The sequence below is a fragment of the Carassius gibelio genome, chromosome A13 (genome assembly GCF_023724105.1).
Source record: "Carassius gibelio isolate Cgi1373 ecotype wild population from Czech Republic chromosome A13, carGib1.2-hapl.c, whole genome shotgun sequence".
Lineage (NCBI taxonomy): Eukaryota > Metazoa > Chordata > Actinopteri > Cypriniformes > Cyprinidae > Carassius > Carassius gibelio.
Genome location: NC_068383.1, coordinates 9,440,846 through 9,465,348, shown reverse-complemented (window position 1 = coordinate 9,465,348; position 24,503 = coordinate 9,440,846). Strand labels below are relative to the sequence as shown.

Sequence of the window (24,503 nt, the reverse complement as noted above, 5' to 3'; positions counted from 1 at the left end):
AATTAATTAAAAAAGAAACTTAACAAGTCTTAACAAGAAGGAAAAAACAAGTTCAAGCATCAGGTAAAAAGTGAAAGTGCATGCTTTTGAATACATGGTAAGGCTGAAGAGAAAAACAACTAATTAATGAGATATTTCAGCTATTTTACACGAGCAAGAGTGCTGTTGTTACAAATATCACTGATATTTGAACCAACAGCAACATTTTGAATGTGATATTGCAACATCTCATGCTAGTTCCTATTAATTTTACAAGTATGAAAAGTATTAGTTTATACAATCTCATTTATACTTTTTTTGCACAATCTGACAATTAGGTTATTGGTGGACCTTCGTGCTCCTACATTTTTCTAAAAATCTTCCTTATGGATCACATTTAAATTAAATAGGCTAAAATTAAATGAGATTAAGCTGGATTTATATATATATATATATATATATATATATATATATATATATATATATATATATATATATATATATATATATATAAAGCAGCTCAATAAACCAAAAGATATTTTGATAAATAAAATATTAGACACAATTTTGTCAAGTACTTTTTTTTTCAAGAGAATCCAAAGCAGAATTTGCATCTCAGATCAACACAGAAGAGTGGTGCTCCTAGTGTTTTAATCAGTGTTGTTGTTTAAGCAAATAATTAAATGACTAACTCATAAGAACAGCCAGTTGTTTCTTTACAATTAAATCTAGTAGCATCCAAAATCAGAAGTTCATTGGGATAGTTTTCACCTACTTTTTTCAAATATTATGAATTCAGATAACCCGTTTTTATAATGTTTTTTGCATGGGCTACTATATAGTATGGAAGCAGGCATAATCGGAGGCAGCATTTGTGTTTTATGACAAATCTCTTGAGTAAAAATAAATGACTAAATTATTTGTTTTCAATCATGAATGAATCAGTTGTTTGAGCAAATGTATTGAATGAGTGTCTGCATAATCAAACACACCTGATTCAGATCATCAGCTCATTAGTAGAGATTCCAAGACCTGAACTGGGTGTGTCAGACAAAGGAGAAATACAAAATGTGCAATGTTGGGGGGCCTCCAGGAATGTGGTTGGGAACCACTGGCTTAGACACAGCCCTGAGTGAGAAGCAGCAGTCCGCCATTACTGTTTTCTTGCTGTGGCTGCTGGAGATACAATGTCAGTGGCAAAGAGCCATTACAAGTGTCGTGTGTTGGGATGCACCAACGAACATAGGAGTCTCCATAGACAACTGAAGACATGGTGGTTAAATTTCATTTTTGAAGTAAAGTCAAAATTTATTTAGCTCATAATGTGATAGCATGTGAAGGCAACATGCAATCAGCTTTGTTATTTTTATGGTGCAGTGCTTATCTTTGTGTAATTCATAAATGCGTGTTAACTGCACAGTACAAACAGATTTTGTGATACTGTTTTGTTGTTGGAGGTATGCCTGAGCATGAGATCTTGATGCTCTGGCCTCTTTCGAAAATGAGGCGGGAGCAGGAGCTCATTTGCATTAAAAAGGGACAAACACAAAAGCGGCATATTTTGGCTCATACCCTAAAAGTGGTAATTTCATAAGCTATAAAAAATTATCTGTGGGGTATTTTAAGCTAAGATTTCATGTACACATTCTGGGGACATCAGAGACTTATTTTACATCTTGTAAAAAGGAGCATAATTGGTCACCTTTAGGTCACAGTTTTGACTCCACAGAATGTTTGAAAACGTGAATTTCATGTGTTTTTAGCTACTGAATTGCGTATTAAGTTATATTATTTTAATAAAATGATGATCATTTATTAATGTAAATACCTTTAAGTCATCCTATGAACCTCTTAGTAGTTTCCTGAAGCCACTAGTGGGTGAAATCTCCACCATGAATGCACAGACCTGTCTTGAATGCACAAACACAGACAGCAAAGCAACAAAAACATTGAAAAGTCCTAGTCAAATTCAAGGGCTGTTTTATGTATATAATATTTTATTATATAAAATATAATACCCATATAACAAACATACACATTAGAGAATATTCTCATGTGTAGAAGGTCACAGTCATACACAAGGGGTCCTTAGGGATTTCTCTGAGAAACACTTAATCCATGTTCAACCAGCCCTGCCTATCTCCTTCTATTCAGTACTGTATATTAGCAACACAATGTCTCATTGTGTTTGTGTGTGTGTGTTTGTGTGTGTACTCCTCCCTCTCTTACAGCACACTAATGCAATGAATGATTGGCACAGCTGACTGAGCTGATAACAGCTCCATCCTCTACATACCCACCCACTGCTAGGCACGCACATACCCGCCTGCGGTTAACACTCATGGGCCACAAACCTATCCTCTGCCATGGCTTCTATTCCCAGAAGCCTGGATTAAAACCACAGCTGGGCTTCAAAAACTGGCCTATGTGGTGGGGTCAGATTGCTGTCTAATTACCAGTGTTTTACAATCTCAGGCTGGATCTTGTGAAAAAATATTCAGTGTTTGCAATTTTGCTTGTCGCAGTAATAACCATCAAAATAAAATTAAGTTATTATGCTTAGCGGTATCAGACTTTATTAGTGGATTTTTTACCATTTCGCTTACTGAAATTGATGGTGGTTCACCTGTCTGTTTAAAAGTCTGTGCTGGCCAACTGGCCTCCATCTTTACACAGTTCTTCAACAGATCTCTGCAGCTGTGTGAAGTTCCCTGCAGCTTCAAACTCTTCACTATCATTCCAGTCCCAAAAAAATCCCAAATCACTGGACTTAATGACTACAGACCTGTCACTCTCACATGTGGTCATGAAGTCGTTTGAGAGACTGGTGTTGGCCTGTCTGAAAGACATCACTGGAACCTTGCAGGATCCTCTTCAGTTTGGGAACAGAGCAAACAGGGCTGTGGATGATGCAGTCAACATGGGACTGCATTATATAGTGCAAAATCTGGATGGACCTGGGACTTCAGTTCGGCCTTCAATACCATCATGCCTGACCTTCTCTCTGACAAACTGACCCAGCTCTCCATGCCCAACCCAAACTGTCAGTGGATCACCAGCTTCCTGACAGACAGGCAGCAGCTAGTGAGGCTGGGTAAACTTACATCCAGGACTGGTGCCCCTCAGGGATGTGTGCTCTCTCCACTGCTCTTCTCCCTATATACAAAAGAATGCACTGCAAAGGACTCCTCTGTCAGGCTCCTGAAATTTAAAGGTGACACTACCATCATGTACCTCTCTCAGAACCTGAAAAGGGACACTCATAGACTCCACTGCTAAAAAGACCCAGCAGATGTTGTACTTCCTTCTCCCCCTGAGGAATTTCAACCTGCCACATAAGCTGCTGAAACAGTTCTACATAGCCATCGAGTCCATCTTGTGTTCATCCAAAACTGTCTGGCTTTGTTCAGCTACCAAATCAGACATACAGAGACTACAACAAACAGTCAGCACTTCTGAGAAGATTATTGGTTCCCTCATGCCCAACCTCCAAGATCTTTACACCTCCAGAGTGAGAAAAAAGGGCTAGGAAAATCACTCTGGACCCCTTAAACCCAGCCCATTCTCTCTTTCAACTGTTGCCCCTTGGTCAACACTACAGAAAACCAACCAGAACAGCCAGGCACGAGACCCCCCCCCCCCACAGGCAATATCAAGCCTGAACAATTAAAACTTTAATAACTATACATTGTCCATTATAACTTACATATTTATACACAGTATCTGAAAACTGTATATTTGTAAACTACATAAACTGTACACTTTTAAATAACACATCTCTACATTTATTAAACCAATAGTTTTTTCCTCAGTATTTTCCTCTATATTATATTGCATTTAATTTCCTGTTTTTCTTATGTTAGAGTTATATTTAATATCTACTGTGTAATTCCTATGCCTGCTTTTTTCATGAGAGCATAACCCACAGGCTGTGATTAAATACAAAATGTAAAACAAAGTATGAGAGTAACCAAATGGATCTAAACAGTTTCAGTGCAGTCACCATTTTAAGGAACTACAATCAGTTTTCAGTGATCATTCAGAACAGGGCAAGCTGAGGTGAGCTGCAAGCTGCCTCTTCTGAAGATTATATTATGCAAGTCAAACCATTGGCACGTCGCACCCCTTCAGTGACCCTAAAAGAGACACACAGAGGGAATCTGCATTAGCTGTAATAGAAGTCTGACTTGAGGTCAGAGGTTAAGCACTCTCATACTCCATCACTGACATTTATAAACCTGAGGCAGAATTTCACACCTCCCAATGACACACCTGCTCGCTAACTCTTCTGCACTTGTTTCTCTCTGCGTCTTCAAGTAGAAGGAGAGAGAATGCATTTACGGTGGCTAAAGATATGATCAACCCTGTAAAGCATGACATGCAAAAAAAAAAAATGTAGAAATTTTTTTTTTATCTACTATTATTATTATTTTTGAAATGCAACAGTTTATTAAACCTTTAGAAAAGATAGAAAACATGTTATTATTATAATATATTTGATACATCAGGCTTTTATGGCTTATAAAGTATGATATAGTGAGTATATTCACCTTACATTTGAGGCAAAAAACAACAACAGTTTTATTCCAAATTTAGTCCAAACTGAGAAAATGCAATTGTTTTGCTGGTCCAATTATTTATATGGCCCAAAATGATGAAATCCTGATAGCTTGTAACATAAATCATTGAGCCACCTAGAAGACTACTTAAATAAAATACATATCTATTGATACAATATCATAAAATACATAATTAACAGTTGTCCAGTTTCCCAATAATATGTTGTATTATGATTAACACTCTGTAGTTTGATTGTGAGGGGCAAAACACACAATGCAATGCAATACTCTGATGACTGAGAGATTCTGTTGCTCTTGTATCATGTTTGATGATGATTTGATTTGCACATTTTTCTTTAAAAAAAAAGAAGAAAAAAAGAGGATATTCAAAAGATGATAATCAAGAAAAAGATGACTTGCTTCAGTCCAGTAATTGTTCATGAAATATAACTAACAATATAAAAGTTATTCTTATTTTTGCTTTATAAAAACTATTAAAGACTGTACCACAACCTGAAGACTGGCATTTTAGGAATGACATAAGGCCATTTAATTCCTAAAAAAGTATGTACTATCAATCTGATGTCTGAAGGCATGTAAATTGTGTACTTAGGTTTCTTTTTAGCATTTTATTAATTTAAAGACCTTAGAAATTCACATATTAAATAAGATTCTGTATGCTTTTTGCAGCTGCATGAATGAATGTTATTTTATATGTGAGATAATCTCTTATATGAGCTGTTATCTTTTATATAATCCTGCAGCCAAACAGATCAATCAACAAGACTGTATCAAAACTACAGTTGTATTTTTGACTGTGGGCCAAACCTCAGCTTTCATAATAAAGCTACAGTGCCGATGATGACAATATCAACAACACTTCAATTAGTCATACCCTTAGACAAATAATGTGTGCTTCTGTGGTGTAGATATTATATAAATTCACTGGAAAAAAGAACTGTTTCAAAGTTTCCCACCCCGTCCTCGGTCTGTGCATGTTCTGTGAGCTCAACAGAATGCAGGTGCCTTTCTTTCTATCACAGCCGCAGTGTGTCACATCCTCAGAGTGCTGCAAGCATTGTTAACATCTAATTCATCTGCATGCAGCTTTCATGCTGACTTCCTCTCTTTATTCTGGCTATGGACCGGCACTAGAGGAACGCAGGATGGAGTCTGACGGCAAGATTAGGACTTCAGCGTCACCCATTTCCAAATAAATGAGAGAGCGGGAGTAAAACAGACAGAAAATCAGGACGTGACACAGCTATACAGTAAATGTGTGATATCATCTGGTTTAGTCTATTACTAACAAACTCTTTTAGATTCTGTCTGTGTACTAAAGAACAAAAGTTTAGCTGGCATCATGGCTGAGTCACCATACACACACACACACACACACACACACACACACACACACACACACACACACACAGAGACACACTAATGGCCTGTAATAATCTCTTCAAATTTTGATGATCACTTCAAAATTCATCGCAAGTTGTTATTAGATTAAAAACACATTCCTGTGCAGTACGTTTAACTCATATTTTCCAGTAATCGATCACTAGAGGGCGCTCTGTATCTGTTACCTGCAAACATTCACTCATGCCTTGACATGATTTGGACTGTGAAAGAGTACTAACAGGGCAAAATGCTACCAAAATAATAATAGCAAGATGAAATAAATACAATTTAATTAAAAAAATACATAAATAACTTAGTGTTTAATGATCGCTTGCAGAATGTCAACCTACTTCTACCAGTAATTAAATAATCATTCAACTGTCAAATATTCTAGAATGGAAAATCATTCCTGTTGTGAAAGATTACAATTATTAAATAATAATAGTACTTTTTAGACGCTTTAAAATATTTTTTTCATACTTACTCTACGAACTAATTCAATAAGCCTGTGAGATATATAATTAATAAGAAGGCCCCGCCCTCTGACAATGCTATTGGCTGAGGCAGATGTTCTACTAGAGCTGATGACTTGCCAATGGTTTATTGAACTGTCGATCAAGCCCGTTCAGACGGCTAGTAGTTGACTGATATAGTGAGAGCAGCACGCTGGAGGAGTGAGTGGATTACTTCCATCTCATCTTCTGGACGTCTTGCGGAGAAAGGAATCATTTTGAATGGCTGGATTTTTGTGGATAATAATGCATATATGTGTTTTCTTTTTTTAACCATGTCGTACTAACTTCATAGGAGTCATGCATAACTATTTTGGAGCTTGTTTCTCAGTAGTGTTCTTAATTGTGACGTTTTGGACTGAGGTGAGTTAAACTTCCTTATGCCTTTTTAAGTCCAACCTTTCATTCACTGGTTGAAAAGACAATATATTAAACAACCGTTTTAAACTGAACTCATTCATTTTTGTCAAATTAGATTTTGGGATTCTTGTCCTAATAAAATTACCCTGCTGTCAGTAGAATCATGTGATCTTGATCCTTGAACTTTAAAGGCGTTTTAAAGCCAGTTCGCGTGCACTGTAATGCATCTACACAGAAACTTTTAAAGCATTGTCTAAATTATTCCTAAAGCAAAGTGCATATTTCATTAATGCACAAACAGATTCATATTTGTGCGAGTGCATTTGACTGGTATATTTGCAATACCCTTGTATAACCCTTGTAATAACAATACCCTTGTAATAACCATAAAAAGATCACTCCTTAAACAAATGTACGTCAGTGCACTGTATCCGCTATATTGTGTTGAGCTGCATGTTCTGTCTTGTATTATTTTTTTTATTTTTTTGGAAGGCTGACAAATGATTCTGTTAAGTCTTACAAAGCCAATATGTTTGCATTTCATAATTTAACTGCTGTTTATGTTATTTTTAGGTATGCCAGTCGTCGGGTTATTTTGAGTTACAGTTGATCAGCGTGGAGAATAACAGGGGTGAGCTCGCTAATGGAAACTGCTGTGACGGCGCACGGAGCGCACGAGACGGTCTGTGCGACCGGGACGAATGTGACACGTACTTGAGAGTGTGTCTAAAGGAATACCAGGTGGAGGTCACCACATCTGGGTTTTGTACTTACGGCACTGGGAGCTCGAGCGTGATCGGAGGGAATACGTTTCAGTTAAAAGGATTCAGTGGAAACCCAAACAGGGCCAATGACCTCGGGACCGTTATCATCCCCTTTCAGTTCGCCTGGCCGGTAGGTGTTCACCGATACTCTCTTTCATCAGCTCTTCAACAACAAACAAACACCTTTTGTGGACGTTTTCTATATTAGGTCTATTTAGTCTACACTGTGAAAAAATATCTGCTAGATTGTATAAGTTTTTGAACTCGAATTGTCTTCAATAATTAAGTTCAATGGTGTCAGAGCTTAACACTGCTGGGTGTCACTTTTATTTGACATTTGGGGAGTAACAAAATAATAAATAATATGAAGCCCAGCTTATGATAAGGATTTAATGCTATATGACGTATTATCCACCTTAAGATCTGTGGAAATGCTATCTGGTCTAAAATTATGATTAAGAGTCCAAACTGGTTGATATTTCCACTTAAAGCCAGCTTGACCACCTTAAGATCAGGTTTGTTGTTGGTCCAAGATGGTATTGCTAGATCTTAACGACCGGTTTAGACCAGCTTGAAACCACCTTGTTCCAAAACGTTTCCAGCAGATTGAAAACGCACACGTGAACATGCATTTGGTCTTAACAACAGCAACTGGTAGCCTACGCTATTGCAAAGCAAATGTTTGACTCGATGGGAAGAGGAGAGGTCGGTATCATGGTGGTCATTGGTGTTAATCGCAGAGATGATGAGTAGAGCATCTCCGGTTACGGCGCGCGTTCGGCTGAGATAGCGGCGGCTGGTGCGTGTCTCTCGCGCGCGCAGGGTATACAATTACACGTTTAACTGATGGTGTCGTATTTATAGGACCTTGTGTGTTTTACTTCAAGGGGCTGCAATACGACCATGTATTGCGGAGTTTAGAAGGAAGACGATCAGTACTAGTCATTCATCTATCCACCGGTCAGTGGCGGTTCTTTTATGGCGCCCTGGGCGAACCACCCCGTCTGCCACCTCAAAATGAAATTAGATTTACATATATTTTGCTATTTTATATAAATGTAGCCTATATATTTAGACTATTACAAATTCAGACAAATAAAAAAAATAAAGTGATTAGGCTAATGTTACATTTGTTTTAAAAAATACTTTGTTGAAATATCAAATTTTAACTGTCTGATTATGTTAGTTGGACAGAAAAAAAGGATTTTTGTTTCCCTATATGTACTATAATAACAACAAGCAACATAGCATAAAATTAGTCATTAATTAGTCTATTTAAATTAGATGTAGCCTACCTGCATACATACTAATTAGGCTATCTTTTGTGCATGGCCCCTATCTTTTTTTGGAGGTAACGTAAAATAAAGGGAATAAAGTAATGAAATGAATGAGTTGAAATGCCGGTGTTTTGTCGAGTGCGCGCGCTCCTTGACTAACTGAATTCTGCAATCATGAACTCTCTCATCATAAAACATAAAGTGCCAATGAAAGTGTGATGTAAGTAAGAAATTCCTTTCACAATGTAGACAGATTCAGTGATGGGAGTTTTTTGAGAGTTCCTAAATGGTTATTTAACCCAACAATGAATCTTCTATAGAAGGATATACTCACCCTCGAAGCATCCTAGACGTGTGTGACTTTATTCTTTCAGAATAATCCAATTGAAATTATATTAAATATGGTCATTGCTCTTTCAAGTCTTACAAGCGAGTGTTTGTTGGGGTAAGCAAGTGTTTATTGTCAACTGTTCAGAAGACGTGAAATAAAGTGCGCACATCTGTAATAAAACGTCCCTCACACGGCTCCGGGGGTGAATAAAGTCCCCCTGTAGCGAAACCATGGGTTTTTCGTAAGATAAATATCCAGATTTTGAATATAATAAACACCTTTTTCTCATTTCTGCTGACGGTGGGGTACCAGAAGACTTGACATACCCTGGAGTTGGTTCACCCTTCGTGTGCGTCTGAGTGAGAGTGTTTTTCTCTGTGTACACACTTCGAGTCCCGACCGGTTACTGACCCACACGATTACGTGATATTGACGTTGACGTGTCATGCAAATGAGCAGGAAAACCCTGATTGAGCATTATCGATTATTTATTTTTCTAGTGCAGGCGCCCATGACTAAATATATATCTAACTCAAACTTTAAATGAACCTTTTATAGTATTCTCTCATATTATTCACATTCTCATTAATATATAGTAACTTGTTTCTTTCCATGAAAATATCCAAGTAAGCTGGCATAGTGTTTAAAACACCAACCAACAACATATCTATCAATCCATTCTGAATATTTCACTTTAGCTATAGCCTACTGTATGTATTATCTGTCTGTCTATGATGGTGTAGCTGAAAAGTGGACCTGCCAATGCTGGTTTAAGTTTTTTTTTATTCAGCAGCAAGTCTACAACACTTACAACTAAACAGTTGCTACAATTGATGTTACTGTAGTAAGGAATCATTCATGAATCATTCATGAACATCATCAATCATTAAACTTTGATCATTAAAGCAAATTTTTATTTTCTTAGTGAAATAATCTTTATATATGGTCACCAGTGAAGGGCAACAGTTGCATGAGCTCATGCTGTTTTGGGCAAAAGTAAGATTGCTTTTTTCCCCTTTTTTTTCAAGAAAGGCACAATTTACACAAGACAGATCTCTTGACTAGAACTGGCATGCTCATGGAGTGATATCACAACCAGAAAGATGGAGAAGAGAAAGAGAGAGGCAGTGGGAGTTGTCTACACGATCATGTTTCAGATAGCAGCATTGTTGCTAAATAGACCAGAACAGATAGTTTGTAAGATAACGCAAGGGGCATTACTGTGGGTACAACATTTGACTCAAACCACACAGTGCTTACCTGAGTGTGAGTTTGTTGTTGTTTTTATTTGACCTGGTAAATATGTTTTGTAAGTAGTGAAAAACGTGGAATCACTGCATTTGAGTCAGATTTAGGCCATGGTGATAACAGTAATGTTGTGGTGAGAGTGGCCTGTGTTCTTCTGTTATATACACATCTTTTAAAACGGCTTTGTTTTAAACACACAATAATTGCTCAGTTGAAGATGAAATCATGTACATACAGTACAGACCAAAAGTTTGGATACACCTTCTCATTCAAAGAGTTTTCTTTATTTTCATGACTATGAAAATTGTAGAGTCACACTGAAGGCATCAAGGGCTATTTGACCAAGAAAGGGGAGTGATGGGGTGCTGTGCCAGATGACCTGGCCTCCACAGTCACCGGACCTGAACCCAATCGAGATGGTTTAGGGGTGAGCTGGACCGCAGACAGAAGGCAAAAGGGCCAACAAGTGCTAAACATCTCTCGGGGAACTCCTTCAAGACTGTTGGAAGACCATTTCAGGCGACTACCACTTGAAGCTCATCAGGAGAATGCCAAGAGTGTGCAAAGCAGTAATCAAAGCAAAAGGTGGCTACTTTGAAGAACCTAGAATATGACATATTTTCAGTTGTTTCACATTTTTTTGTTATGTATATAATTCCACATGTGTTAATTCATAGTTTTGATGCCTTCAGTGTGTATCTACAATTTTCATAGTCATGAAAATAAAGAAAACTCTTTGAATGAGAAGGTGTGTCCAAACGTTTGGTCTGTACTGTATATAATGAGACGCTTTGGGACTGTCTATCTATCTGTCTGTCTATCATACACAAATTTGTTGATTTCCTGTCATTTCTGGTATGCATAAGAACATCTGTGTTTTTCTATGGACTATTTGGTTTCCCTATTCAATTTAAGACTATTTCACAGTTGCCTACTTAAGTTTAGTTTTAGGACTAGACTGTGTCTCAGAACGTTATCTGGTCACCTGCCTATGAATAGATTCATAAGTGCTGTTTAATAAGCTTTGCAGGTGAGTCATGTGAGAAACTGGTCTCACATTCAGCTGGGGAACTTCTGAATATTCTTCCTTGCTGTAACTCGGTTGAAGTCTGAAGGGAGAAATATTTGCAGTCTTGTGTTAATACTGGTGAAGACAGTCAATAGTAGGAAGGAAATCCTCCTGCTGTGATGTTTAATAGTTATTTTTGGAACTGGCAAACCACAGAGAGACACTTGCTAGTGAGAATAATCCTCCCATTATTTTCTCTGCAATTTAAGGAATGGTAGACAATATACTGTTGGATACAGTTAAATCATTGCACTTGGTGCATCATCATTGTTATTTAGTAGAACATCAGCTAATCTGAAATTTGCGAGACACTTACATCTGCTGTTGTCCATAGTTTCTTAGCGAATCGGGTGTGCCAGGGGAGGGACGCAGTTTACGGAAGGTGATGTTTATGAGCCTTATAAGTCCTGCTGTGTCCGACGTCCTACAGCTGTGAGATCTTTGATACTCTTCCAGCATACCATCCTTTGTTTTTGGATAAGAATCCACTCCCACTGAGTACACACAAGTATAGAGCTCTACAAGTCCATGTTCTGTTTCACGATAAGTTCTCAGACTTTAATCTAAATCCTGAATACACATTTAAGGAAAGAGATCTTTTTACAACCAAACAGAAATAATACAATAGCAATGTATCTTTACCAAAGATAACGTTAGCTCTATCTGAAGCTGCCAGTGTATCTGGCTGTATTGAGATAATTGGTCAGGACACTTACATTACTGTACCTTTGCTTTGTCAGTTCTGTCTCCGTTTTAAATCGCAGACCTGTCAAGATGCTAGGGCGATTTCTTCACATTAAAAGTTTTACTAAAAGAGATTCTAGTAACAGGGATTCTAGTGACAGACAAACTTGACTCATTAATTCTTTACGGCTAAAACAGTTATGAGGGCATGACTAAATGTTAAAACTTTATTTGATCTCCTCTACTCTTTCCATTTATTTCTTTATTTTCAAATCTCTCCTGTCCCCCTTTAACCCCATCCTGCTTTCTTTAAATCTTGGATGAGTGTTGGGTCTCTTGTTTCACGACTGTTTCTCTCTCCTCTTTTTTTTTGTGAGCATTCTGTATAGTTGGCTGCACATTAGATCACAGGTGTTTGATGCAAACCTGCTTTGTGTTCTTCAACTGCACTGTGATGTCAGGAGTGTTAACAGTTGATATCAGATCTATTAATGCAAGCATGTTTCCATCTGGGCTGATTTAGTCTTCAGAAGCTCAATGTTCCTGCAACTCATGTTATTTTTCATGCAGTCAACTTAAACAAAATGGATAATTATTCTTCTATTATTTATCAGAAATGTTACTTATTATGATTAATAAATATAGTTGATTCAATGTAGGATTTTCTATCATATTACTGTAGCTAGACAGTTTTACTAACCACTCCAGACCATCTAAAGAAATAATTATCTCAAAGGTTCTGTCAGTAATTACTCACCTTGATGTTCATCCAAACCCATTTGACTGTCTTTGACACTGTCAAGCTCTGAAATGACTCAAAACACCACTGAAAAAAAATTACAAGCAGTCCATATGATCTGTGCAAAGTTTTCTTGAAATCTTCTTGATAAGGTAATGGAACAGAGTCTGTCTGTCTGAAATTCTTGTCCTAAACTGACCCATATTCACTGGAGCAGAAAATCATGGAAAGGATGGAATTTTGGGGCATTATGTTTTGTTTTGCATCCACTCACTAGTGCTAACCATCGTTAATTCTGTGCCACAGAAACCCAAGCACATGGGGTATGAAGGGACTTACACAGGTGTGTTACCAGCCTGCACATATCACATTTAAGTGGAACAGTTTCCGTTTAAGTGTGTCACTGTGCATTGATTTGCATTTGACCTTAATCCTGTGCTTTTTATCATCATATACACTCAGATCAGATTTTAATATAACAGTCCCTATACAGTAGGTGACGATATACGGGGCAACTTTTTGGAGCAATGCTGCTTGAAAACTTTCCCATTGAGAATGGGCAACAAATTTTTATCTGGATACTTTAAATCAGTCGTGGGCTCTGTGTCTCACCTGGTTACCCATTGATGGCAAAATTGCTCAGCAACACTGCTCAAAAAGTTGCCCTGTGTATCATCACCTACTGTATAGGGACTGGTATATTAAAATCTGGTCTGAGTGTATATGATAATAAAAGGCACAGTCAGGCTAGGTTCTCACAATGTACGTCCTTCTCACTGCCCTCTGAGGTGTAAAAACTGTGTCACTTAGGAGGTGTAATTTATTCATTGCCAGTGTGTGCGTGTGTTTCACTGTATCTGCTGGCATGTGTATATGCATGTGGGTGTCTTATTTCCCTCTAACTCCTTCCTGCTCCTGCTATTCCCTGGGTTGGTGTCTGATGGCTGTCTTTGGAGATTAGTAACTTTGTCTTGCGCCACTGCACTGACCAGGTGTTAACATCAATATGCTCATGCTGGAAACTAATGCTACACAAAGCCTTTCATTAATTTGCTGACATTGATTCCTCAACATCCGGAACATTTAATGGGTTTGGATGTTATTCTTGATATTATAAAGCAGTAGGCAAGCCCTAGGGGGTCTGTGGCAGGACTGCAGGGGGTCCGCCAATTATTGTCTCTTGTCAAAGAAAATGTTTGTGAAAAAATAACATATACATTGCACAAAAATACAATATTAAGTTAACTTTAATCAAACATAAGTTAAACTAGTTTTATTTTCCTTCCCACAGTAATGATTATTTTTAGTGGATTTGTGATGCAAGCCTCATATCAAAGTACTTAAATACATTAAATAAATAGTTAATCCAAAAATTTAATTTAATCTTACCTGTAATAAAAAAAAAAAATGGGGTGGACTTTCCCTTTATTATGGCAGTACTGCATACCCACAGATAATTTTATTGCATTTTATTAGAAAATTCTATGTAAGCCAATTAGGATAATATGTGAACAAATTTTGATCAAATTAAATGGATCAAATGTGACAGTAAAGACATTTATAATGATACAAAAGATATCTATTGCAAACAAATGCTGATCTTTTTTATTATTTTTTTTATCAGCATTGATATTAACAAGAAATGTCTCCTGAGCACCAAATCAGCATCTTTAGAATGATTACTGAAGTATCATATGACACAGAGGTAGAGTAATTACTGGAGTAATATCTTTCAAAATTTAGGATTGTAGGAAAACATTTCAGTATATTTTTAACACATTAAAATGGAAAAATATAAAATCTTAGTGAGCATATGTTGACAAAAAAGAAAGAAAAAAGAAAACGTCTCTCCAACCCCAAACTTTTGAACGGTGATGTACATCTAACATATTCATTGCATGTGACTAAATTAGAGTGAATCATCAACCGTACTGAACAATAAATCAAGAAGTCTGTCTTCGAGAATGGAGTTTGTTTGAAGTTTCCATGAGGATTGCAAAGAGCTCCATACTTAATTGCATGAACTTTGAAATATTTTAGTAGAACAAATATCCCTTGTATTTTTCATTATATGACACATTTATGGCACATGAGATCTGGCTCAATAGTTTGCGTATGCCTGGCCATTTTAAATGCGTAGCCCTGTGAAAGTCTCACAATGTTGAAATTATGTCAGGTATTATCTTGCTGGCTACTAATGCGTTATTCACATAGCTTATTACACTGATGCAAAGCAGCAGAATATAAGAGAAAGCTGGTTTCTCAAGGCAGATTTGACACAAGAAACAGGTCAAAGAGCGAGATATCCAGAGCAAAGGAAAACAACTGAAAACTTATGGACAGAATGACAGAACCCAACAAGACAGCAAATGTGATGACATTTCCGAGACAGTATTACTGACACACCTTTAAGTTCAATAATCAGTTTATATTTGGATTGTGATGGTATTTTGTAGTTCTCCATCAGTTTCTTCATGAGCAACCTTCAGTTTCTACCACCGTTACTGCTATTCATGTTAAATGATTTCTAAAGGGGTTTGCATAATTTACGGATCTGTTATAACCTGTCTATATACATAAAAAAAAAGTACAAATACAAAAGACGATGAAATGCCAAAACATTCGGCTTGAATTTTTTTAGAGGTTTATTGAAGCCATGCCTGTATCAGGAGTATTTCCTTCCTATACCATTTACTGCATGCACCTACAAGTATGTGTGGTTTGGCTTCACTGATGTTAGCGTGCTGATTCATGCTTCCAGAGAAAAGATGCATGAGTGTCAGCACACAAAATCCATGCGCATGATTCTCATGCCGTGCTACTCTGCTACCCCACCCCCCCCCAAAAAATACAACCTTTCATCCAAACATTGACCTGCTAAAATTGCCTCTTCAGAATTTTCCACTGTTTTCCACATCTTTGTATTATAAAAAGCAGTATAATTGCATTTGTTGTGCCAAAGTGTTGGAAATTAATGGTGTTAGTGTGGTTTTTAAACCATTTTCATTTGCAGACTTAAGCTGAAGGAAAAAAGTTCTTAATTACACAGAAGTTTATTACACTCTGTTGTGTGCTATCCTGTCCCAGAGATTTCCTTCTAATGTTTCAGACATTTCCTGAAATGTTCATCCAGGCCAAAGTTTGTAAATCAAAAGCACTCAGGTTCTGTCAGATTAAAGGGAAGAAACATGCAAATCCCCTCGCTTGAGTGAAAAAACATGACCTCTCCCGTCTTACAGTCAGTTCACTTCACTCACTGTGAAGTACTGCCGCATGGTTCTGGAATCTTTTGAACCTTTTAAAGTCATTCTGCCCATGCTGTTATTTGACTTGAGTTAGCAAACCATTTTCCCATGAAATAAATGAACTAAAGAACACTGTTGAAGCATGCCTCTGTATGAAAAAAGTACATGCATAAACATCACAGGATCATTTATGAATTGTTGACTACAGCAGTGGTCTGATACATGCTCCTACAAACATCATTGCACCATTTCATCATTCATCTGGTCATCAGCGAATCAGTCACCAGACCGTGGGAACCAGGTTACTCATGTTGCTATTAAAAAGGCACACACACATATACACACGGGATCAATATGAGCACGTAAAATAGATTTCCAGTGTTAGATATTGGCTACACACTAACCCAACTCTAGAATAACTGACAAAATCCCTAGATTTTTTTTTTTGGAGGAGGCCTCCAGATGCCCTTTTAACATTGGTTTTGTGAAGTTAACATAAAAAACTTTTTTATTTGAAGGCATGACTTCTGACTATCTCTATAGCCGGCCTAACAAATGTTATACTTTGCCCCCGTATATTGTCTCAATATAACACTACTGTTCAAAAATTTAGGGTCATTAAGCTTTTTTTCTTCAATAAATTAACTTTTCAATGGTAGTGTAATAAGTATTTCTTTCATTTTGCGTCTGTAAAATATGATTTTTTTTATTTTTTTGCCTGTGTTTCTTTTGCCATTGTTTTGTGTGTGTGTGTTTTATTGATATTTTGTGTTTGTCTTCAGCATAGACTTTGCCTCTGAAGACGATTTGTCTGTGCATATCAGCTAACCAGCTCTTTCTCTCTATCTCCTAGCGAGCGTACACTCTGATCGTGGAGGCTTGGGACTGGGACAATCAAACAATCCCAGACAGCAGTGAGTAATTATTTCTCAATAACTTGACACACACTGCTATGATCTATAATTTCTCATCAGTACCAACAATCTCTCTCTTGAGCAAGTTCACATCTACTAGTGACACAAGTCAGATTTTACATTTGACTGTATGAGAAACATTTAGGATGTACAACAGGGTTTCTGGAGTGAGATATGAAATGGATCCATACAGTTTAAGTTACTCAGTGTAGAGGGATTGATGCATGAGCCTGCATTAAGTATGCTGTGCTTTTATGAGAAATTCTCTGTAAATTCTGAAATTTGTTAAATTCTCTGCAAATCTTTCTTAGACTCCTTTTTGTTGTGTATCAGAGTGAGACTACGTCCTTTTTACATTTTCACAGAGAGCTGCTGTTTCTTTTAGTACAACAAACAATGCAGGTGGTCGATAAGAGTGTTAAGACAGAGTTGGATGCCTGTGGTTTGACGTGTCTTTGAACTGCAAAAGGGTTACTGACAGGCCCATAAAAGAATTTGCATGAACAGATAATTACAAAGATTTCTGCAGAATTCAGATGCCTGTCATGTAATAAGTTCTACACATCCAATCTTTCATGCTTGTGGTTGCAATATTTTTGCTAAATTGGCCTATATTATTAAATATATATATATATATATATATATATATATATATATATATATAATTCTCATAAAAAATTATCAGACATAAATTAAATGTACTTATGAAAAAATTAAAGTTTCATATAAACACTGACGAGATAAAAACTGAATTTCTGTAATGCCAACAGTAACTGCAAACTCAGGATTGTATATCGACCAAACATTTTTAAACCAGTATTGGTTTATAGTTTTTAACATTTTAAAAACTTTCTTGACCAGCAAGCACTCTAAATTCACTCTAAGAGAATGAAAACCCAGTGTGCAGGACATGTTAACACACTGTGTGAATGTTGATCTGTGTATTGTCTTACCCAGATGTTGCCAAATAAATGCAGTCTTGGTATGGTAAGCAAAAGATACTTCTATTCAAAAACTACAATAATCAAAAAGTCAAATTCACCTAATGTGGTTTTCATAATGAGAAGTTAAGCACATAATACTAGCAAAGTTATTATTATTATTGAGACTGGACTGGAGATTCACAGATTCGACTGGATAATTTAAAGTAAACTTATTTTATGTGTTTTGGGAAGACATCTAATGTGGAGTGTTAATGTCACTGCTATGTGAGGATTGCTAAGCAGGTTGTTCTGGGGTTACTGCTGTGGTGTGTTTGTAATTTGGTCAGAAACAAGTAGAAAAAAAATTTATTAGGCAAAAATGTAGATTGATTATGTCTAATGATATCTTATTGTATAATCTAAGTATATTTCTTAAAAAAAGAATTATTATTCTACTGTCAATGGAAGAAACAGAGGTAAAACGTCTATGTACACATTTATTTTGTGTAAAGCTTCATTTTAAACACTTTACAGTAGATCCCAGTGTTTGTATAGATTAGTTTATGTTTATTTGTGTATGATTATCTTGTGTGGCTGTTTGTTGCTAGTGTGCTAGTGCCCTTAATGGGCCATGTAGGTTGTTTTAGCATATAAATGGAAACTGTTTATACTCAGTGAGTCATGTTTAAAATCCCTGGAGAGAGTTTGGGTCTAAACAAAGAAGGTCATCGCCTCGTTAAGACATTAATTACTGTAGTTGCTTGTTATTTTCCACACATGTCTCTGAGCTAATTATTGTCTGAACAGCTGCAATGCTACTATTCTTCACAATACACACACACACACACACACACACACAAACAAATACACCGCTGCCAGTCAGTCATAAATCAAAGGGCTACTGACAAGACTGGCATGAATATACACTCTCACAAATGCACACAACATTAACAAGCAACTGATTTGTTCACATACACAGCCCTGTCGGACAGTTGTCATGTGACTTTTCGAAGTTCAGCACATGATGTTCATTTGCTTCAAATGGAGAATAGATCTCAGAAAGACAGACCATGAGCAAGATCTAGTCTGCATTTTTTTTAGATGATCACCGAGATGACAAGGTGAGACATCAGCAGGTGAAGAGGCAGTGAGAGGCTGTGTACGTTCCTGATGCATTATGAATGCAAGGGTGCCAAGAATGACTGTTTGCTAATAGATCACTTTTTTTTAAATGTGCAAGCTTAAGGTGAACATTTATGTTTCTATTATAGGCTTTTTAAATTAATAATTGCCAATATTTAATTAATACTATTAAAAAAAAAAATGTAATCTTAAATATTCTTATTTAATTAATTATTAAGTATATATTTAACTCTAAATTATATATTTAATGCTGTATAGTGTTTAGTGTGCATATATATACATATATATATATATATACGTTTTAGAAAATATATATTTGTATATTTTTTCTCGTTTCGAACTTTTTATGGAGAGATTTACTTTTTAATCTTTAATATTGTGTAATATTTCTTATTATTAAATACACATCTTTAGGTATTGCATAATTGCATGCTATTGTTGTAATTATTTTGAATAGTTAAAATAATGAAAATTAACTTCTTTGAAAGAAATCATCATCACACCGGGTGGTTTCTGTGTTTATATTTGTGCATGATTTTTGTTTCCTAGACACCACAGACATATCCATTGTCAGCAGGAGATCAATTCATCGTCAGGCTGTCATACCTGCCTCACACTTTTCAATTTATATTATTTTTTTTACAGGTTTTTTTCCAACTCTATCTTCTAGAATTAGCTCACAGATGTAGATCAGGCCGTCAAGTAATAAAAAGCGAAATCTGGCTTTAGATGCAAGAAGCCAGTTTTGGCGTTTGCAGGGCATCAGGTATCAGGGGCCCATTGAGGGGAGGGTCCCACGGGGCTTTTTACCTTTCAGGAAGTCCGTCTCTCCAGCTCTACATTTGGACTCTAAATAGCTCTTTCTGGCCAGCAGGTCAACTGCATTGTTCACGTATTGTCAAGGGGCAGAGAAAGGGCCGTTATTGTGATTCACTTGTGCTGTAGTGCTGGCTGGTACATCACTAGATGGTAATAAAGTGGATAAGTGGAAAAAAATGCAAACGGGAAGTTAAGAAAGGTGCGGCACATTAACATGAAGGAAAACTTAGAAAAGTGGGTGAGAGAGCATTGTGTAATTATAGGGGAAATTATTTGGCCTTGTCTGACTCTTTGGTCTATTGTTTTTGATCTGTTATCGCCGTAGCGATGGGGGCCAAATCACACCCATTGTGATGGAGGCAGTGGAACTGAGCAAACTGGAGACAGACTGATGGAGAGATGTGAATGGGACAGGAAGAAAATAATAGGAAAGAAAAGAAACTAAGAAAAGATGCTTTGATTTAAAGGCTAACGGGAGCCATCATCTGTGTTTCTTGAGATATTTCTTTATCTAAAGCCTCTCAGATCAAGGATGAAGTTCTAGTGTTGATTGAGCTCACGGATAAACACAACTGATTACGTTCCAGACCTGGCGAGAGCTGTTCATCTGCTTACCTGTTTGATAGTTAGGACTCTTATCCATGTGTGTGACTGTGTTCTTGAGCTGGCTTATCTTCAGGACCCACCCCCCACACACACACACTCACACTACTGTGACTCTACCCAGTAACAGTCTCTAAGTGTCTCCTTCAGCTAATAGATAGAGAGTGATTGGTGTGTATTTTTGTAAATAATTGCTGTAGGGGGAAAAGAGAGGACAGCAAAAAGGGGGATGGCACATTTGATATGAAAGAGTGTGTCAAATTCCTTTTTTTAGTCAGAAAGTAGGAAAGTATGTCAAAGCTTTTGTTCCACTTCTGGAATCATATGTCCATTTAAGGAAGAGAGCAAGTGGACTGAGATGGGGCGAGCGGGGTGATTTCAGCTGTGGGGAAGGATTCGGGAGACAAGGACAATTTATAGAGCACCTTGGCTGAAAGTCGACATAAGACATGTCAGAAATACCACTGCCATATCTCTAAGACGTCCTCAAATTGATTCTCTGACAATTTATATATATTTTATAAATGTTAAAATTTGCAGAAGACTCTCTTCATTAAATGTCCTGAACATTTCCATTTAATAATGTGTGTGTGTGTGTGTGTATTCATTTCACATATTTTATTGTACAGTTATATTGTACAGTTTGATACCTAAATTAACTTGTAGCATTTAAATGATTCATTTTAGTGTCATTTATTTATTACCGCTCATATTGGTAATATGCAAATGAGTCTCTGGCCTCAGGTACGTGATTGGGCCTCTGATGATCATGTCACCACCTCATTTACCCATATCCCTATCACATCCCTAGACGATGTTATTGCTAATTTAATCAGGTGTGAATTTCTTGTTTGGAATGGAAAGTGCTGCAATGTGAGAATCCCAAGCCAACACCCACCTTCATGAACAGCATAGATTAGATTTGAATCATTGTTGATATTGTGTTCTCTCGCACTTTAACAAGCTGTTTGTCTTTTTCCCACACAACCGCACACACCCACAAACAGACTTCCCCTCTCCCCTACACTGCTACATTGTGACTGTAGTTCTTCGCAAGGTCACAGCGTTTCTCTTTGCTTCTCGAGAGGCAGTTTGGATGTGTGTGTGTTTTCCTTGGAAGTCTGTTCCTGATTGTATTATTTCCTCACTGGCTCCCAAGCAGTCTGGGACAAGTGTGTGTTCCACTAAAGCAGGAAGACAGGCCGTGCTTTGTAATATGCACACACACACACACACACAAACACACACACAAGCACACATACATATAAATGAACGTTTCTGTACCTCCCATAGGTGATGATCTGTTGATCGAGAGAAGTGTTAATCGTGGAGAAATGAACCCTGGAGAGGAGCGACAGCTCATTCAGCACAAGGGCCAAACAGCCAGCATCCAATACAGCATGCGAGTGCGCTGCGACCACAATTACTACGGCAACAAGTGCAACAAACAGTGTCGACCCCGAGACGATTACTTTGGCCATTACACGTGCGATCAGTCTGGCAATCAGCAATGCATGGAGGGCTGGACCGGGCAAGATTGCAAGAAAGGTGTGCAAGTTTGCTAACACACACAGTTAAGATAGCAGCAATTAGCAAATGAAAATGATCTTGCAGTCCAATCAAGTCCCATCCTACATTTTGTTTCTAGTTTAAGAGCTCATTTCACTTGGATATAAATCAAATGGAAAGAAAAGATGATCACAACTTCCGTTTCATACCAACTTTAAGATTTACATTTTGTTTTATATTATGTTTTACTACAACATTGTGTAAGATACTGTGGTCCATGAATTTAATATTACTGTGGGTGATTTCACTATTAAATATGTAGCATGTAACATCACGTGCAGTTTTTGGGAATTTCTTGCCAGCAAAAACTACTGATTTCTTATCTGTTACTGGAGAATGCAGTGACTTCTTATGGGGTGGGCAATATGACCAAAATATTTTTTAACTATGAGTAATTTTATTTAATGATAAATAGTTTTACAGTAAGGTTGTAACATTAGATGCTAATGAAATATTGCAATTATTGATCTATTATTGATCAAATACTGATCAATTCACTTCATATTCATATTATATTATGTGGCCAGTCTTAACTTCTTATTTATTATATTATCTTATTATTGTCTTATTCTTAATATTTCTTATTTTTATTTTTTCAGGTAAAACATCCCATTTATGATCACATTTTCACATTTCCCTGACCTCCAGCAATAAACTTATTATATGTGTGAACACCTTATTCTAATTGTCATCAGTCTGTGACTGTAAATTACATGTGTAAATCAAGGCAGAGCAAAGAAATATAATAAAGCTCATTGATATTTATTTTTTCTTTCAGCTCTCTGTAAGCAAGGCTGCAGTGAACTTCACGGAATCTGTGAATCTCCGGGAGAATGTGTGTAAGTGTTAGTTGATATCTCTTTCTGTTCTCAGGTCATTCATATCGACGAGATTAATGAGTCTGTTCGTTAGAGTAAAATTGTTTCACACACACATTTTCTGGCATGCACAGCAGCTTTAAATAGTCTTGAATGAGCTGAGCAGACAACTGAAGGATAATATGATAATATTAGCTCCGCCTCTCTCATGAATGTCTATATATAGAATGGAATATTAGCTTATTACCGATTACTCTGCAGTAAATACTGGATGTTATTATTAATGAAAATGAAAGCATTAAACACATTAGAGAGTGTACTCTCTATGGTACCGTACGGTTTACAATTATAACATGAGCTCACTATGTTTTGTCACATGATCTTTTCACATTCGCATGTTTAACCTGGCCAGTGATCACCTTTAAAAAAAATAATATTTGTAACTTTTTTTTTAATTTGACTGTTAAATTAAATAATCAGTAAAGAAATAAATGTTTAAAATGGTAGTTCATAGTAAAAGTATGCTCTTTGATAAAGTGAACATTGTTAAGTGTATTACTCAGTATTACTGTACATGAAATTTTACATGCAGTATACTAATCAATATAGTAAAGAAATAGTAGGGTATTATGGTGGTATGCTGTTTTGAATGGTCACCTCTCTCATGGGTGTGTCTCTATATTATGTTTCTTTTCCTCAGTATTTATTCAGCCATCTTTTAAAGTATGTGAGGTGGAAATGACCTTCGGCCACCAGTCTGTCTGGAATTCATTGCTTTCTAAGATTAGGAAAGAGACATAGGTCATGACCTATGTCTGCTACTGGAAAGAAGTTTACACTCCTGTTTCTGTGATACTCAAACTTCCCTCTCTTACAGTAACCGGTGTAGAGTACATGTGCAATTTGTGACACTGCCATAAATGCTAATATGCTAAAAAAAAAAAAAAGAAAGTGGAAAATTATTCTATGATGACATGATGTAAGAGGTTTAACTGCTGTTTGATGCTGTGTGTTCAATGGTATAGATTCAGTTTAGGGAGGCTTGTGCAGAAATATCACACACACACTCCTGTTCATGCTCTGTTGGTTTTGTAGGTGTAAGTACGGCTGGCAGGGCCCACTGTGCAATGAGTGTTTGCCGCACCCGGGCTGTGTGCATGGCACCTGTGTGAAACCCTGGACCTGCACCTGTGAGAAGAACTGGGGAGGACTTCTGTGTGACAAAGGTAGGTTGGATTGCCTACATTTAAAGGGGACATTGGATTACATTTTTCTTGTAATCTTGAATCTTGAATTAAGAACATTAAAAAGTTCATCAAAAAGTTTTTTTTATAAGTTAGTACTTTTATTCAGCAAGGATGCATTAAAAGGTTCGAATAAAAGAGACCGTAAAGATGTTTATAGGACATTTCTATTTCATATAGATGTTGTTCTTTTATCAACACCAATGATAATAAGTAATGTTGCTTGAGGGCCAAATGAGCATATTATTATGATTTCTGAAGGGTCATGTGACACTGAAGACTGGAGTAATGGCCGCTGG

The 24,503-nt window shown here is 36.8% G+C and overlaps 1 protein-coding gene across 2 annotated transcripts in view; it reads left to right on the top strand.

Moving 5' to 3' along the window:
- The first annotated feature begins 6,588 nt into the window (after window positions 1–6,588).
- Window positions 6,589–24,503, top strand: part of LOC128026053 (protein jagged-2) — a 32,288-nt gene continuing 14,373 nt past the window's right edge. The window contains exons 1-6 of one of the 2 annotated variants that reach the window (XM_052612774.1): window positions 6,589–6,817; window positions 7,388–7,708; window positions 17,025–17,085; window positions 21,867–22,121; window positions 22,921–22,981; window positions 24,056–24,186. In XM_052612774.1, coding sequence (XP_052468734.1) covers window positions 6,755–6,817; window positions 7,388–7,708; window positions 17,025–17,085; window positions 21,867–22,121; window positions 22,921–22,981; window positions 24,056–24,186 — 892 coding nt within the window. In that variant the 5' untranslated portion in view covers window positions 6,589–6,754. The remainder of the gene's footprint in view (window positions 6,818–7,387; window positions 7,709–17,024; window positions 17,086–21,866; window positions 22,122–22,920; window positions 22,982–24,055; window positions 24,187–24,503) is intronic. The other variant, XM_052612775.1, reaches the window with a different exon arrangement.